This window comes from Chlamydotis macqueenii, chromosome 8, assembly GCF_036417535.1.
Source record: "Chlamydotis macqueenii isolate bChlMac1 chromosome 8, bChlMac1.mat, whole genome shotgun sequence".
Taxonomy (NCBI): domain Eukaryota; kingdom Metazoa; phylum Chordata; class Aves; order Otidiformes; family Otididae; genus Chlamydotis; species Chlamydotis macqueenii.
Window position 1 is genome coordinate 31,686,364 of NC_141563.1, and position 13,012 is coordinate 31,699,375.

At 37.0% G+C, this 13,012-nt stretch overlaps 1 protein-coding gene across 3 annotated transcripts in view; it reads left to right on the top strand.

Moving 5' to 3' along the window:
* The window catches only part of ZFYVE9 (zinc finger FYVE-type containing 9), a 58,289-nt gene that overhangs the window by 22,180 nt on the left and 23,097 nt on the right, over positions 1-13,012 (top strand). For all 3 annotated transcript variants that reach the window (XM_086753844.1, XM_086753843.1, XM_086753845.1), the window contains 6 exons: positions 168-272; positions 1,054-3,134; positions 8,167-8,266; positions 11,495-11,671; positions 11,949-12,118; positions 12,886-13,009. In XM_086753844.1, the coding sequence (XP_086609970.1) occupies positions 203-272; positions 1,054-3,134; positions 8,167-8,266; positions 11,495-11,671; positions 11,949-12,118; positions 12,886-13,009 (2,722 nt within the window). In that variant the 5' untranslated portion in view covers positions 168-202. The remainder of the gene's footprint in view (positions 1-167; positions 273-1,053; positions 3,135-8,166; positions 8,267-11,494; positions 11,672-11,948; positions 12,119-12,885; positions 13,010-13,012) is intronic.

The window sequence follows — 13,012 nt, forward strand, 5'->3', positions numbered from 1 at the left end:
AACGCACAAAATATTTTTATTCCTGGAAAATACTTTTGATTTATATATGTAATGTATATAAAATTTGATTTACAAAGGATTTTTTTTCCCCTTTAAATCAGGGCAATATGTAGTAGAATACTGCTGACTGAAGGTTAAATATCTGATTGTAATTTGTTCTTTGGCAGGTTCAGACAAGAATCTGGTGGTCTTTCCCTGACAAATGGAGAACTATTTCCAAGCAGAGGCGTATAACCTCGATAAGGTTTTAGATGAATTTGAGCAAAACGAAGGTAATTTTGAACAAGATCATAGATGCACATTAGATGGATTCTACAGAGAATACCAGTGAAGTGGGAGAGATCTGTAATACTCTTTTTGGTTTTGAGTTGCAAATTAATATCAGAACTTGCGAAAAACAACTGTTAATTTTGCATGGTGTGTCTTTAGTATTGGTTAGTAGCATTCTTTTCTGTTTCCATTCATCTTGTTTACTTTTTAAAAATTTCTCACTGTTTTAATAGAAAATCTTCTGTACACTTCTTAAAGGTTTTGTGAAGCTTAATCTCAGTAGCAAAATTTTAATCATTTCTTTTAAACAAATTAGGCAAAACTTATTTTAAGCCTCTTTTGCAGCTTTTAGAGACTCAAGCATAGAAATGTTTTATTAGGTCACATAAATCATATAATGAAAGTTACCATATTTGAAGTATTATATTTTTTGCTTAGTCTAATTGCTACTTCTGTCAAGGAAGTTGAACATTTTATGGGAGTGGGAATCTTTCCAGGCATTTCTAGCTGTCTAAAGTATATTAATCAATAGTTTAAAGTTGATTGTGCGAATTCAACCTGATACTAATTGTTGTAGCTCTAGACTTCTTGAGTTCCAGAAGCATTATGCAACTATGCTACTAATGGTTGATCGAGGATGTTAGTTATGGCAGATGTTCTTTACTGTTGTGCCCATATATGAACATCTCTGCATTTATATTTGGGGCATTCAAATGCAACAGAGTTAATAGAACCTGTAGTGTTAACAGGACAGTAAGTTCTCTTATTTAAACACTTTTTCAGATGCCGCTGTTTCACCTACACTATTGGGTGCAAAGTGGAATCAGATTCTAGATCCGCCTTCTCGTCGTCTGTCGTTTAACCCGACCGCGGCCAATGTGAATGAAGCTACAACTCCTAATGAATGTCAACAGAGATTAAAGTCTTTCTCCTTGTCTCATTCAGTGACTACATCAACAGGAGGAGAGGATCACTGTGCTAATGGAAAGGATTTTAGCATAAGCCCAGAGACCTCAGTCATGTGGATTGATGACCAGGCAGCAGCAGATGATCAGTTGATTAGAAGAAATAGTAATCGAGATGATCAGTGTAACACTGTGGAAATAGGAGAAAAGAAATGTGGAAATACAGCTTGCTTGCCAGAGGAGAAAAATGTACTAGTAGTGGCAGTTATGCATAACTGTGACAGAAGAACACTACAAAGTGGTGATTTGCTGGATTGTAAAAATTACAACAGTCAGTCCCTAATGGACACTATTAGCTTTACACTGGATAATGAAAACCAACAGAGTGATCAGTTTAGTGTTACTGTAAATGGATCCATGGAAAAAGATACAGATACAGAAAAGCAAGTGAATAGGCTGTGCACTGAAGATGACTCTATAAGTCATTTGATTAATGCTTCATCTGAAAGCCTGACTGTTGCATGCCCCTCCTCTCGGTTAAAGGATGATTTTAATATGAGTAAAGATTCGCTGTTTTCAGAAGCTACAACTGCAGGGATTAATGCAGTGACTCTCTTACAGAGACCAGTTGATGGTACCGTTAAAATGCAAGAAAATTGTGTATCAGTTGAAAACTTTACTAGTAAAGCCATGCCTCAGAAAATGGATCTAGAAGCTAAAAACTCTTCTTCTGGTTCAAGTAGTGGAAGCTTAATCGTAGAACAGGAAACAACCCAACAGTTACAGTCTAGGCTATCTGCACTCACCGAAACTTGTCAACCTAATGTGGCTGGAAGTGGCAATTACAAGGAACGTGTTGCGGAACATTTTGCCCCTGAGGATGTTAGTGCCACTGAAAGCGAAGTCATTGAATGTGATAAAAATCTTGGCACAACAGAATTGCTCAGCATGGCAGAGTGTTATCCTGAATCTCAGGAGATGACTAATTGGGAACTGACAAAGTTGAATGAGATGAATAACAAACAAACTCTGGGAGAGAATGAAAGACTTTTGCAGACGAAACAGCCTGATGAGGCATGTAGTAGTAGTAAAGAAGGCAGAGATGGGATGATGGAGGCAGGTATAGACTTAAAAGGGACTGATATAGATGAGCTTGAAGGGTCCAGTCTCTCTGATGTGATGGCTACATCAGCAGCAAACTCTCTGTCTAATGGTTGTGATTCCTATGGAATGCAGAACCCAGTTGTTGCTCATGTTCCAAAGACTTTACCCTCCAAGGAAGACTCGGTAACAGAGGAAAAGGAGATAGAGGAGAGCAAGTCAGAATGTTATGCTAATGTTTATGAACAGAGAGGAAATGAGATCACAGATGGGAGTGGTCTTATTTTAAACAGCACTGGTGACCACATAAAGAAAAACTATTTACATAATCTTTGTAGTCAGGTTTCATCCATGCAAGGGCAAACTTCACCAAAACCGCTGACTAATTTGCAATCTATCAGTGTTCCCTTTGGTGGTGCAAGACCTAAACAACCTACAAATCTTAAACTGCAGATTCCGAAGCCATTATCAGACCACTTACAAAATGATCTCGTTCCCCCAAATTGCGGAGGTAATAGTAAAAACAAGAATGTCTTTGGTAAGACACAGTTAGGGAATACAGCAGACGTGTTTCCTGGTGAAACATCTTCTAATGCCTCTGTTACTAATACTAACGGGGAACATTTGGAAGAGTATGAATCTGGAGTCTCTAGTAGTCCGTGCCTTGCAGTAGCCCCAGATAGTCCAGATAATGATCTCAGAGCTGGTCAGTTTGGAGCTCCAGCCAGAAAGCCTTTTACGACTTTGGGTGAGGTGGCTCCAGTTTGGGTTCCAGATTCTCAAGCACCAAACTGTATGAAATGTGAAGCCAGATTTACATTCACCAAGAGAAGGCATCATTGCAGAGCTTGTGGGAAGGTAAGTTCGTATTTTGTAAGTAAGCTCAAAGCACCCTTTTTTTTTTTTCTGACACTGCATAAAAACAAATCAGAGGACTTCCTAAGCCACTGGCTGTAGTTACCTGTATAATACTTCTTCCTAAAAAGCTGTGTTTGATTTGTGAAGGGAAAAAAGGAGTTTATAAGCTTTAATCTATTTAGGGTTCTAATAGAGAATACCTAATTGTTATTTATAACTGAAAGAATTTTTAGCCTGTACAAGCAGTGTATTTGTTTGATTTGCAACAATCAACATCACTGGATTCATGTCGAGCTGCTATAAAATGGCTAAGTGCAGGAAACTAGTTTGCAGAAATTGCTGCATCAATAATCCCATTAAAGAGGCTGAAACATAGTGATGTGAATTGGAAGTGTGCTGTTGAATTGCTGATGTTCTTGCTGGTTTAGATGACTGATCAACTCAGTTCTTTTAACTGTTCTTTACTAACTTCTCTCATATTCCTTACATTATTTTAAAAACACACATTTGCTCCTGAAAAGAAAAAAAGTAAATTATCTGCAGCCTGATGTATGTACACATGGTGAGAAATTTTGTAATAAAGACAACTAAAACATAATTTCTGTATCATTTTGTGTCATGTAAGAGATATTTTATTGTTGATTTTTGGAGTTTTACATATGTGCCATCTAGATCAACACAAATTCTTACATGGCAAGTTTATGGTAAATGATTAGCTTGTAAAGCATTTCCAAATATCTTGTTACTGAAATACAAGTTAGTGGCACATGGGAAGTAGGAACTTAGGAAAAAATATAATGATTCCAAAGCGGTAAACTAACACTCTTGTCAAGTAGATATTAATGAATATTTTTAAGATTAAAAGAAATACCAAAACCTACTAAAAACTAGAGTAAAAGTCACTTTGGTTCATTTAGGTCCTGTCCAAAGCTTTGTGAAGTTGATTGAAAGACTTCCTGACTGCTATGGTCTGCTATCTTTTGCTACCAGAAGAATGCAGGGAAGCAGAATGACCTGAACAAAGGACCTAAAAGAAGCAAATATATGTGGAATGCTGAAACCCTTATGCCACCTCTTTCTGGAAGCAGCCTAGCAGAAAACCCAGGCTTGCTCCTCTGTAATGGACTACGTATGTGTCCCATTTGTCCCTTTAGTAACCAAAATGCATTGCACTCAAATTTCTTCACCGCAACACCAGATAAGTAGATTTTATTAAAATTTGATTTTGAGACATGCTGAAAAATCTTCCTCAGGATACTTTTAAAAGCTAAGCAGACGTTCATTATGCAGCGGTCCGGGACTTCCAGTTGCTTGTTCTGCCGATCCTCTTGCAGGTTGGTTGCAGTGGAAGTCCTGATGTGGAGTTAGTAACTACAGGTGATAAATAAGCATCACAGGAGGTACACGCCTACCTTTTGTGTACCTTTCGGTTAATATCAAAGGGCTCAGTTTTTTTCTCATTTCAGTTAAGAAGAATCTTTGAGGCATATAAGTTAAAGGAATGTCCGTTGTTTTAGCTTTGCTCTGTTAACATATACTGTCAGTTATTTAGGTCATTCTTTTGTTTTTTATGAATTTAACAAATATGACTGCAATTTTCATTTACAGTAATGTTTTCTACTTATTTTTGTGTTTTAAACAAGTTCATTGCTTGGATCTAATTACTTCCCTGTAATGAGTGAAGCCTTGAATTACACAAATGAGAAACAGAAAATGAAAATATCTGTAAACAAAATGGATAAAACATACACAGACAGAGCAAGGCGAAAAAATTTAGTGTGTTTTTTTTTCTTTTCCTTTTTAATTTTTTTAAACTGCTGAAGACAAGCCTTGAGAAGAAGAGCCAGCATTTAGATTATATGTGGAGAATGGTCCCTCTGCTCTGTAGATAAACTTGTTTCCCAGATGTGAAAAATACATCATATATTAGTGTTTAATATTCTCAGAGTATTAGAATAATCCTCAGAATGCCTCGTTCTAGAAGTTTTTGTTAGTTAATGTTGTCTGGGCCAAATTTGCACACGCTCAGTCAAAAGATGTGACAGAAAATTCTGGTATTTTGTGCCTTCGTATGTTATTTTCTCCTAAAAAAAGCACTCATTAATAAATGCTAAGAATCAGTATAGGTCAAATAATACTTAGCACTTACTGCAAATTGCTTTACAACACTTAATTCCTGTAACGATTCTGGGAGGAAAGAGACCAAACGCTTTGACAGGCAAGCTCTGATGAATCTAGCTGTGATGGCTTGAGACAGCTGTTCTCAGCTGTCTGCTCTTCTTTCCTGGTTAAGATAACCGTCCTCAAAGCAAGTCATGTTGTGCGTGTACCTGTGCTGTAGGTAACTACACAACCACAGTGACGCTTCTAATGTCTGTATGAAATCTATGAATCTTAAAGAACTGGGGAGACTGATAGTGTCTTCAGCTCTTGCAATTTTTTTTCTAGGGAAAGTAATGGGACTAAGTATTTTGGAACAGAAGCTTTAGCACAACAGGGATTTTTTTAAGCTCTATTAGCATAATGGCAAATTATTGTAGTAGGGGTGAATGTATCTGTTTCGTTTGGGAATGAAAATTACATTTAAAAATAGTTGAGTGGCACCTGGGAAGCCTGCCTCTGTTTTTCATTTAAGGATAATAATTGCAAAATTAATGGAAGATATGAACCCCAGGGGACTGGTAGAAAGTAATACACTTACAGTAAATTTTGAATTAAAATTAAGAACCTGAATAATGTGTGTGAACACATTCATAAATTTTACCATATGTCTTTATGTATTTTCTGTTGTTAGATGAAAAAGTCATCCTTGATAGGAAAATCAGAAAATTTGTATGTCATCTTTTTACTGACAACCAAAACTATATTTTTCCACTGAAATATATAAAAAAAAAAAATCATCAAGCCCCCTAGCAACTAATGCTTTAACAACTCCCAGTTAACCTGAAAACCCTCGTAGCATAAAAACTTGCTTCAACACTGCTATGTTGGTTTTTTATAGCATGATATACTGAGATAATGACTTGATGATTGTTTATAACAAGACTGAATTGTCAGTTGTGCTGGATTGTGTTCTTCCTCTGCATTACTACTGTTACAAGACTGATACAGCCTAAGAGAGGAGGTGCAGATGTTCTGTCATCGCTTCTATTTTCTATTTTAATATTTAGATTATTGCACTTGGGAGCTTTGCTGAATGCACGATGTGTTGTTTGATAAAAGGTCCTAAATTAGATATTAATTTATGTTGGTCCTTCGTTTATGGTTGTAGACATTGATTTTTCCATGTTCAATACTGAACTTTTGACTGGAAGCTTTTCCCAAAGAACTGAAATGGTGTCAAATGTCTCTAAAATATGCTGTGATCTTGTTATTAATATTCCCTAGAATGCTTGCAAATTGAGTTAAGGTGTAAATGCAGAAATCAGATTTTTAAAGTACATTTATTTTTTGTTTTGTTTTGATTTTTTAACATATTTTCATATATGCAGAAGAGGTTTTTTTATTTTTGAGTTAAAATGCCAGTGTATACACACTTCTATTGTGTTTCTGAAATATTTAAGTTAACATCGTTAGGAAACATTAAAATTAGTTCAAATGAGAGACTGTGAGCTCTTCTTTCCTCACATTTCAGCTCTCATAGTGAACTCAGAGATTATTTTTTGTGTGCTTATTTTAAACACTTGCCACTAAAAGACTACAAAGGTAACAGGCTGCAAAGTGATCGTAATTTGAAGTCATGATGGAATAATTTTTTTTTTATTAAGAAAACATTCCAGATCATAATAATGCATAGTGAATTGTAGATGTAATATCCACCTATAATTAAAATGTAAAATTCTCTCTTGATATCTGAACTTACCTGTTAGGTAGCTGCTGCTGTTGCTAGATTTCCTGGGTGTGAAATTATCTTTCTGCATGAAGTGGGTATTCATCAGTATCTTCACATGTCACCTGAATAATAACCCTGAGGAAATACTGTTGGTTTTTTTTTTTTAATAAAGAAATTATTATTATTTAAAACAAATAAGAAATCATTAGGGCACCCTGATTTGTCTGTTCTGCATGATTTTGTGATTGCAGTTGCTATTGTAGGATCATATCTGCATGCAAGTGTTTGTTTTGGTGCACAAGCCATGCTCGTGTTTTATGGTTTTCTTGTCTGGAGGAAGCCTCAACACTGGTTCCTGCCCAGGACTGGGGGATTGTTAGAGCTGGTTCAGGTGAGAAGTGCTGGCAATGCAACTGCATCTCTGCAGCAGATTGTCCGCCGGGGATTTTGCACTGGGTCCCCACTTAGCAGCCAGTCTGTGTTAAATGCAGTTCCTGATTTCTCTCCAGTGTTGTAATGCTGTGGTGTTTTTCATCATGTATATACGAGCTTTTTGAAAATACATATAAATGGAGCAAGATTTTCTTGCAGTACCAATGTCACTCAGCTTTTTAAAATGTCTTGTTTTATATGTTGAACCCTTAAAAACATTTTGATACATCACTGTTCATTTAAGTCTCAACTGAGGAATAGCTTGTCATATATGAAGAGATTAAATAGCTAGAATTACTAATATAGATTAATTACCCCACTGCAAATAAAAGTGGCTTGTTTGAATTAATCTGTGCCACAGCAATCTCTTACATAGAGAAAACTTGTGCATGTGGACATAGTTGATTCTAGAAAGTGCTCATGCTTTTTCTAAGACTGAAATTAATTGTAAGCTGTTAATTCTGTGAGGGATTGTAAAGTGGTAGGAATTTATTAACCCATTGTCATTTATGCTAAATATATTTTAAGAACCCCACTGTGCGGTATCAGGACAAGATGATTTTGTGTTCCACATAATACTGCTTCATCGAGATTAGTAGGAAAGGCACCCCCGGCAGGTATTAGTCACTGTGGCTTTAATGGGAAAATACTGATTATTTACCTCCATATTTTGCATGTCTAGACCTTTACAGATACTCTTTTGTCTGAATTAATAAATTCCTCACATATTTTTGAACAACATTTAAGTTTTTTCCCCTTTGGTTCCAGGTTTTTTGTGCGGCATGCTGTAGCCTGAAGTGCAAGTTGCTGTACATGGATCGAAAAGAGGCTAGAGTGTGTGTCATCTGCCATTCAGTACTAATGAACGGTAAGTGGAAGGAGGATCTGGGATGCAGCGCTTCACTGGCTTTGTGTTGAGCTGCAGTGATGCTATTAAAAATAAAAATCAAAATACTTTATGTATATGGGTAAGTATTCTAAAACAACAAAGGCCCTTGAGAGATCAGTGTGGAATCTCTGCGGAGAGCAGGCATTCCTAAACTAAATACCATTAACAAAAGGCAAAACAAGGTAAGGCTGCAATGAGTTTGTAAGCTTTCATTTGGGAGTGCTATAACAGTGTAAGGAAAGATTGTGTTTGCTTTTGATGAAAGGTCCGTGGAATCAATTTTCTATTTTGTCCTTTATAGTATTAACACTTTAGATATATGGTATAAATACGGGCAAACACGAACACTTCTCACTGTATCTCGAGGCTTCTGAAAAATTCAGGAACTTCCTGAGCTGGCAGTTACCTTTGAGTGATTATACTGTCCAGTTGACTTATTTCCATGACACTGAGACAGCTGTTGCTGAAAGACTCAATAGTCAGTTTTTATGTCTTGAATTGAGAGGGTAGAAAAATTGGTTTAGATCGCGAGAGGATCCATGTGAGTGCTTAAATCATGAGACAACCTGTCTCATCAAGAGAAATTACAGGCGCTCCGTCTTTGGTTTATTAATGGAAAGGTGAATAGGTGACTTCAGGTGTAAATATATATCTGGATAACTGAAACTTGATAACAGAAGTTACTTCAATTGTAGAGGAAGGTCTGACAGGCGCACTCTAACATGTAGTAGGTAGAATGAGAAGTTGGGCAAATTCAAGTTCTAAATGCAAACGTTAGGATAAGTAACTATCCTGATAATAATTGAACAAGTATCATGGAATCTCCATTGCTGCAGATATTTAGTTAAATTTTGGAGACTTTGATAAAAGATTGCTGCTGTAGTTTTAACCAAGAATTAGGGAAATTCTGTTTTATGTCACATTCGGACAAGGTAATTTTAATGGTATCTTTACATGTTACTGCATGGGAGGTTATTTTGGCTGCTGTTGTCAGAAAGAGCTGTTAATTTGTTTAGCATCTAACTAAACTTAGAAGCTCGTAGCTTTATTTTTTCTCCAAAGAAGTTCAGTATTCAGTATTATGCAAGTTTGTTTGAAAGAAACTGAGTGCTTAGTCTTGAGATGAGCATGCAGAATTAGTAGACGGTTTCTGTTATTGAACAGGAATAATTTTTTTTTCTGTTTCAAAAAGATTAATCAGTGTGCAGGAGTAAGTTTTAATTATTAATAATTTTTTACAGTAGGCTAAATGTGTAAGGTGACAGGAAATCATAGGTTGTAATATCTAGAAATTAAACCTGAGTCCTGATGATGATGGTGCTAAAATGTTAAATTTTGAGATGGCAAAATTAGCACATTTGAAGGTGTACAAGGACAAGGAGTTAACACATACACCTGGCAAAAGACAGCTAGCTCCTGTTGGTGGTGAGTAGGATTTGTTTTTATTTGGGGGAAGGGAAGAATTTGAAATATATAAACCAGAAGTGTTCTTGTAAAAAGACATAATAAAATTGATCATATTGTAATGATTTCCTTTTAAAAGCCTTTCTGTCCTGTTGCCAGGACGGATACACATTAATGGCAGCAAACAGTGACACCACTGCTTGGTTTATTACAGGGAGAGTTCTGCCTGCATACTGAGATGTACTTGCCCCGGGCTACATCTCTGTTTCTATCTCTGCTGCAGTGCTTTGTGATGATGCTTACTGGTTAGTTAACCTGTAGCTTGACTGTATCTGATCCCTCCTGATCCTTGCAGTTTCTTTGTTGGTGTTTTTTTTTCCCACTCAGTGCAGCAGGTTAAGCATTAATCTTTGCACAGTCTGTAACCAGGGATAGGAATCACACTTTAAAAGTAGTTATTTCATTTGGTTGCTCGGTATCTGGTTTGTGTTTCACTGAGGTGTGGGGGAGGGGTTGTGTGTTTTCTGGCATTTTTCCATGGCCAGGCTATGTGTTTAATAAATTTCCAATTTTTGCTGTATTTTCAATTGGTAGATGTGCTGAGTTGGCACTTTGCTTGATTTAGAGAAGGCTTTAAAAATGTTCTTTTACCATGCTGTGACTTTACTAATAAAGGGATCCTAGAGATGTAACTTTGTGCATTTTTAACGCTTCCTTCTTTCAGGACCTATACTCTAAATGACTACAGAATTGCTGTTTAAAAATATTTTCATTTCATTAGTCTTTTCAAATGGAAATGTTAATACCTTTTCCACTGGCAGGCATTTCACTCTATTGGTTTTGCAGGTTGATGGGAGAAAGCAGGAGGGGTTTATGTTCTGTTGTGTTCTGTTTGGGGTTTTTTGGTCTTGTTATTTTCACCTTGGGTTTCTAACAATTCATAGCCAAAGGAAGCCAAAGATGTACGTGATTTATTCAAGCTTTTTTGCCGCTCTGAGAGCTTACGTGGCATGATATTTATGCCTGACTAGAGGAATGCATTTATTTGTAATGTACTAAAGTGGTTCAAGGTGCAAGCACACATAGGAATTTTCTGGTACCTCTCATAGCTACAAGCCTTCCTTACAGATGAAAAAGTAGTAGTATTGTGGAGATACAGTCTGTTTCAGTAATTAGAGGAGAGATTTCCCTGTGATGGATGTTGTTGACAAAGAAGTTTTATGTATTATTGTTTGGACAATTGAATTAAGGCTCAAGTTCAAAATTAATAGCATAAGTTTTTTTTCTATAGTTAAGAATGTAAGTTGTTGATCTGTACTGATCTGCCCTGGATATAAAGAAATGCAAGGTGCTTTTTCTCATATACAAAAGGTAAATCTGCTCAAGTGTCCAGTAGGTTATAAAACATTTGTAATAGGAACGTCCAGCTGTCCATGCAGTGTGATAAATACACATTTATATGTAAGAATTGAGTGTTTTCAGTTAAATCTTTAAAGAGGAAAAAAAAATTATGCATGAGGAACTAAGCATCATTCAGGTCAAAGTGTGTTGTTACAATTTTCAGAAAGTATTTCTATATGAACTGATATTTTTATTGCAGAGGACCACTGCTGTTTTGCTGTTTCTCCCTCCTGCTATGGATTTTCTTGCTTACAGTCTCCTGGGCTTTTAAATAAAGGAAGAGACATGGTCTTTGGAAGGTGGCAGGGTCCATGCCTCCTGCAGCTGAGAACTTAACATGGTGTTTTGGACTGTTAGATACCTTCCTCTGTGTTCATGTTTCTTGTTCTTTGTTTGCTTTAGCTCAAGCCTGGGAGAACATGATGAGTGCCTCAAGCCAGAGTCCTAACCCTAACAATCCCGCTGAATACTGTTCTACTATCCCTCCTTTGCAGCAGGCTCAGGCCTCGGGCGCCCTGAGCTCTCCGCCTCCCACTGTCATGGTACCTGTGGGAGTTTTAAAGCATCCTGGAGCAGAAGGTATTTTTCTTTCGATTTATCTGTGGTAAGAATTTGCAAAGAATATCTGCACTTCATCCATTCCAGATACTCTAGCTAATGCCCATTCTGGTACTCCTGACCTCAGTAGAGACATCAGGTTTTTAAGGACAAGTAAATGGTTTTCAACAGATGTGTTTACACGTGATGCTGCCATGTCTCTTCCAGTCCACATTTCTCTGTTTTGCTCTTCTGTACTCAAATTTCCCAGTCAATTGCTGTGAGATCTTAACTCCTACTTTTTTGTTGTTCTCTATAGTGGCTCAACCTAGAGAACAAAGGCGCGTTTGGTTTGCTGATGGGATATTACCCAATGGAGAAGTTGCTGATGCAGCAAAACTGACAGTGGCTGGGACAACTTCCACAGGAACCTTAGCAGTGTCGCATGATCCATCAAAGCCCGTGACCAACAACACTTTATCAGCAGAAGTAAGGAAGCATTACACTACCCACCACTCAAAATACTATGCTTGCTTTGGGCCTGAATAGTATATTAGCTTCTGTGGTGATTTCAGTAAGACTGATCTAGGAAACCTGTTGAGGCTTGTCTTAGTATGTTGTATAGCCAGTGTCCTCACTTCTTCTAATGTTTGCAGAGTCCTGAAACAACCATATGCTTTGAACTGAAATGAACTATTATGAGGCAGAGCACTAAGCAATGTTTGAAGTCTGTGTGCTGGGTGGCTTCTGAGTGGCTGTACAGCCTGCGTATGAAGGATATTTGTGCAATGCATGCTTTAAAAAAGCTGAGTCATGGTCAGTAAGGAGTTTGAAACAATAAGATTGTCATAGCACAAAGCAGAAGAATACTTTGTCTGACACTTGTCTTAAAATGATATATGCAGGGGAGTGCAGATATAATCTAATGAGGTTAAATCCACCATTCCCATGTGATTGGAATTGAGAATTTGCAAAAAATTCAGGTGGGCATGGGTACATTTAGATTTTGTAAATAAATGGGTGTGTGTGGTTCTAGAGAAAGGAGGTGCAGTCTCTGTGTAAGCAGACTTTGTGGTAATAGTTCACATACAAGAGTCATCACATGATCGTCTATTGTTAAAGAGCCAAATTACTTCTGGTTCTCTAGAAGACACAGACTCCTTCGTGTACATCTAGTAATCTAGTCAGCCAGCTCTTAAATTTTTGTCATTACTACTTTTGTAATATTCTCCTTTCTTATTGTTTGATTCTTGTAGACTGATAATGCTTCTGTATTCTCGGGAAATATAACTCAGGTTGGCAGTCCTGTTGGCAGTGCAATGAATCTAATTCCTGAAGATGGTCTTCCTCCAATTCTCATCTCCACTGGAGTGAAAGGAGGTG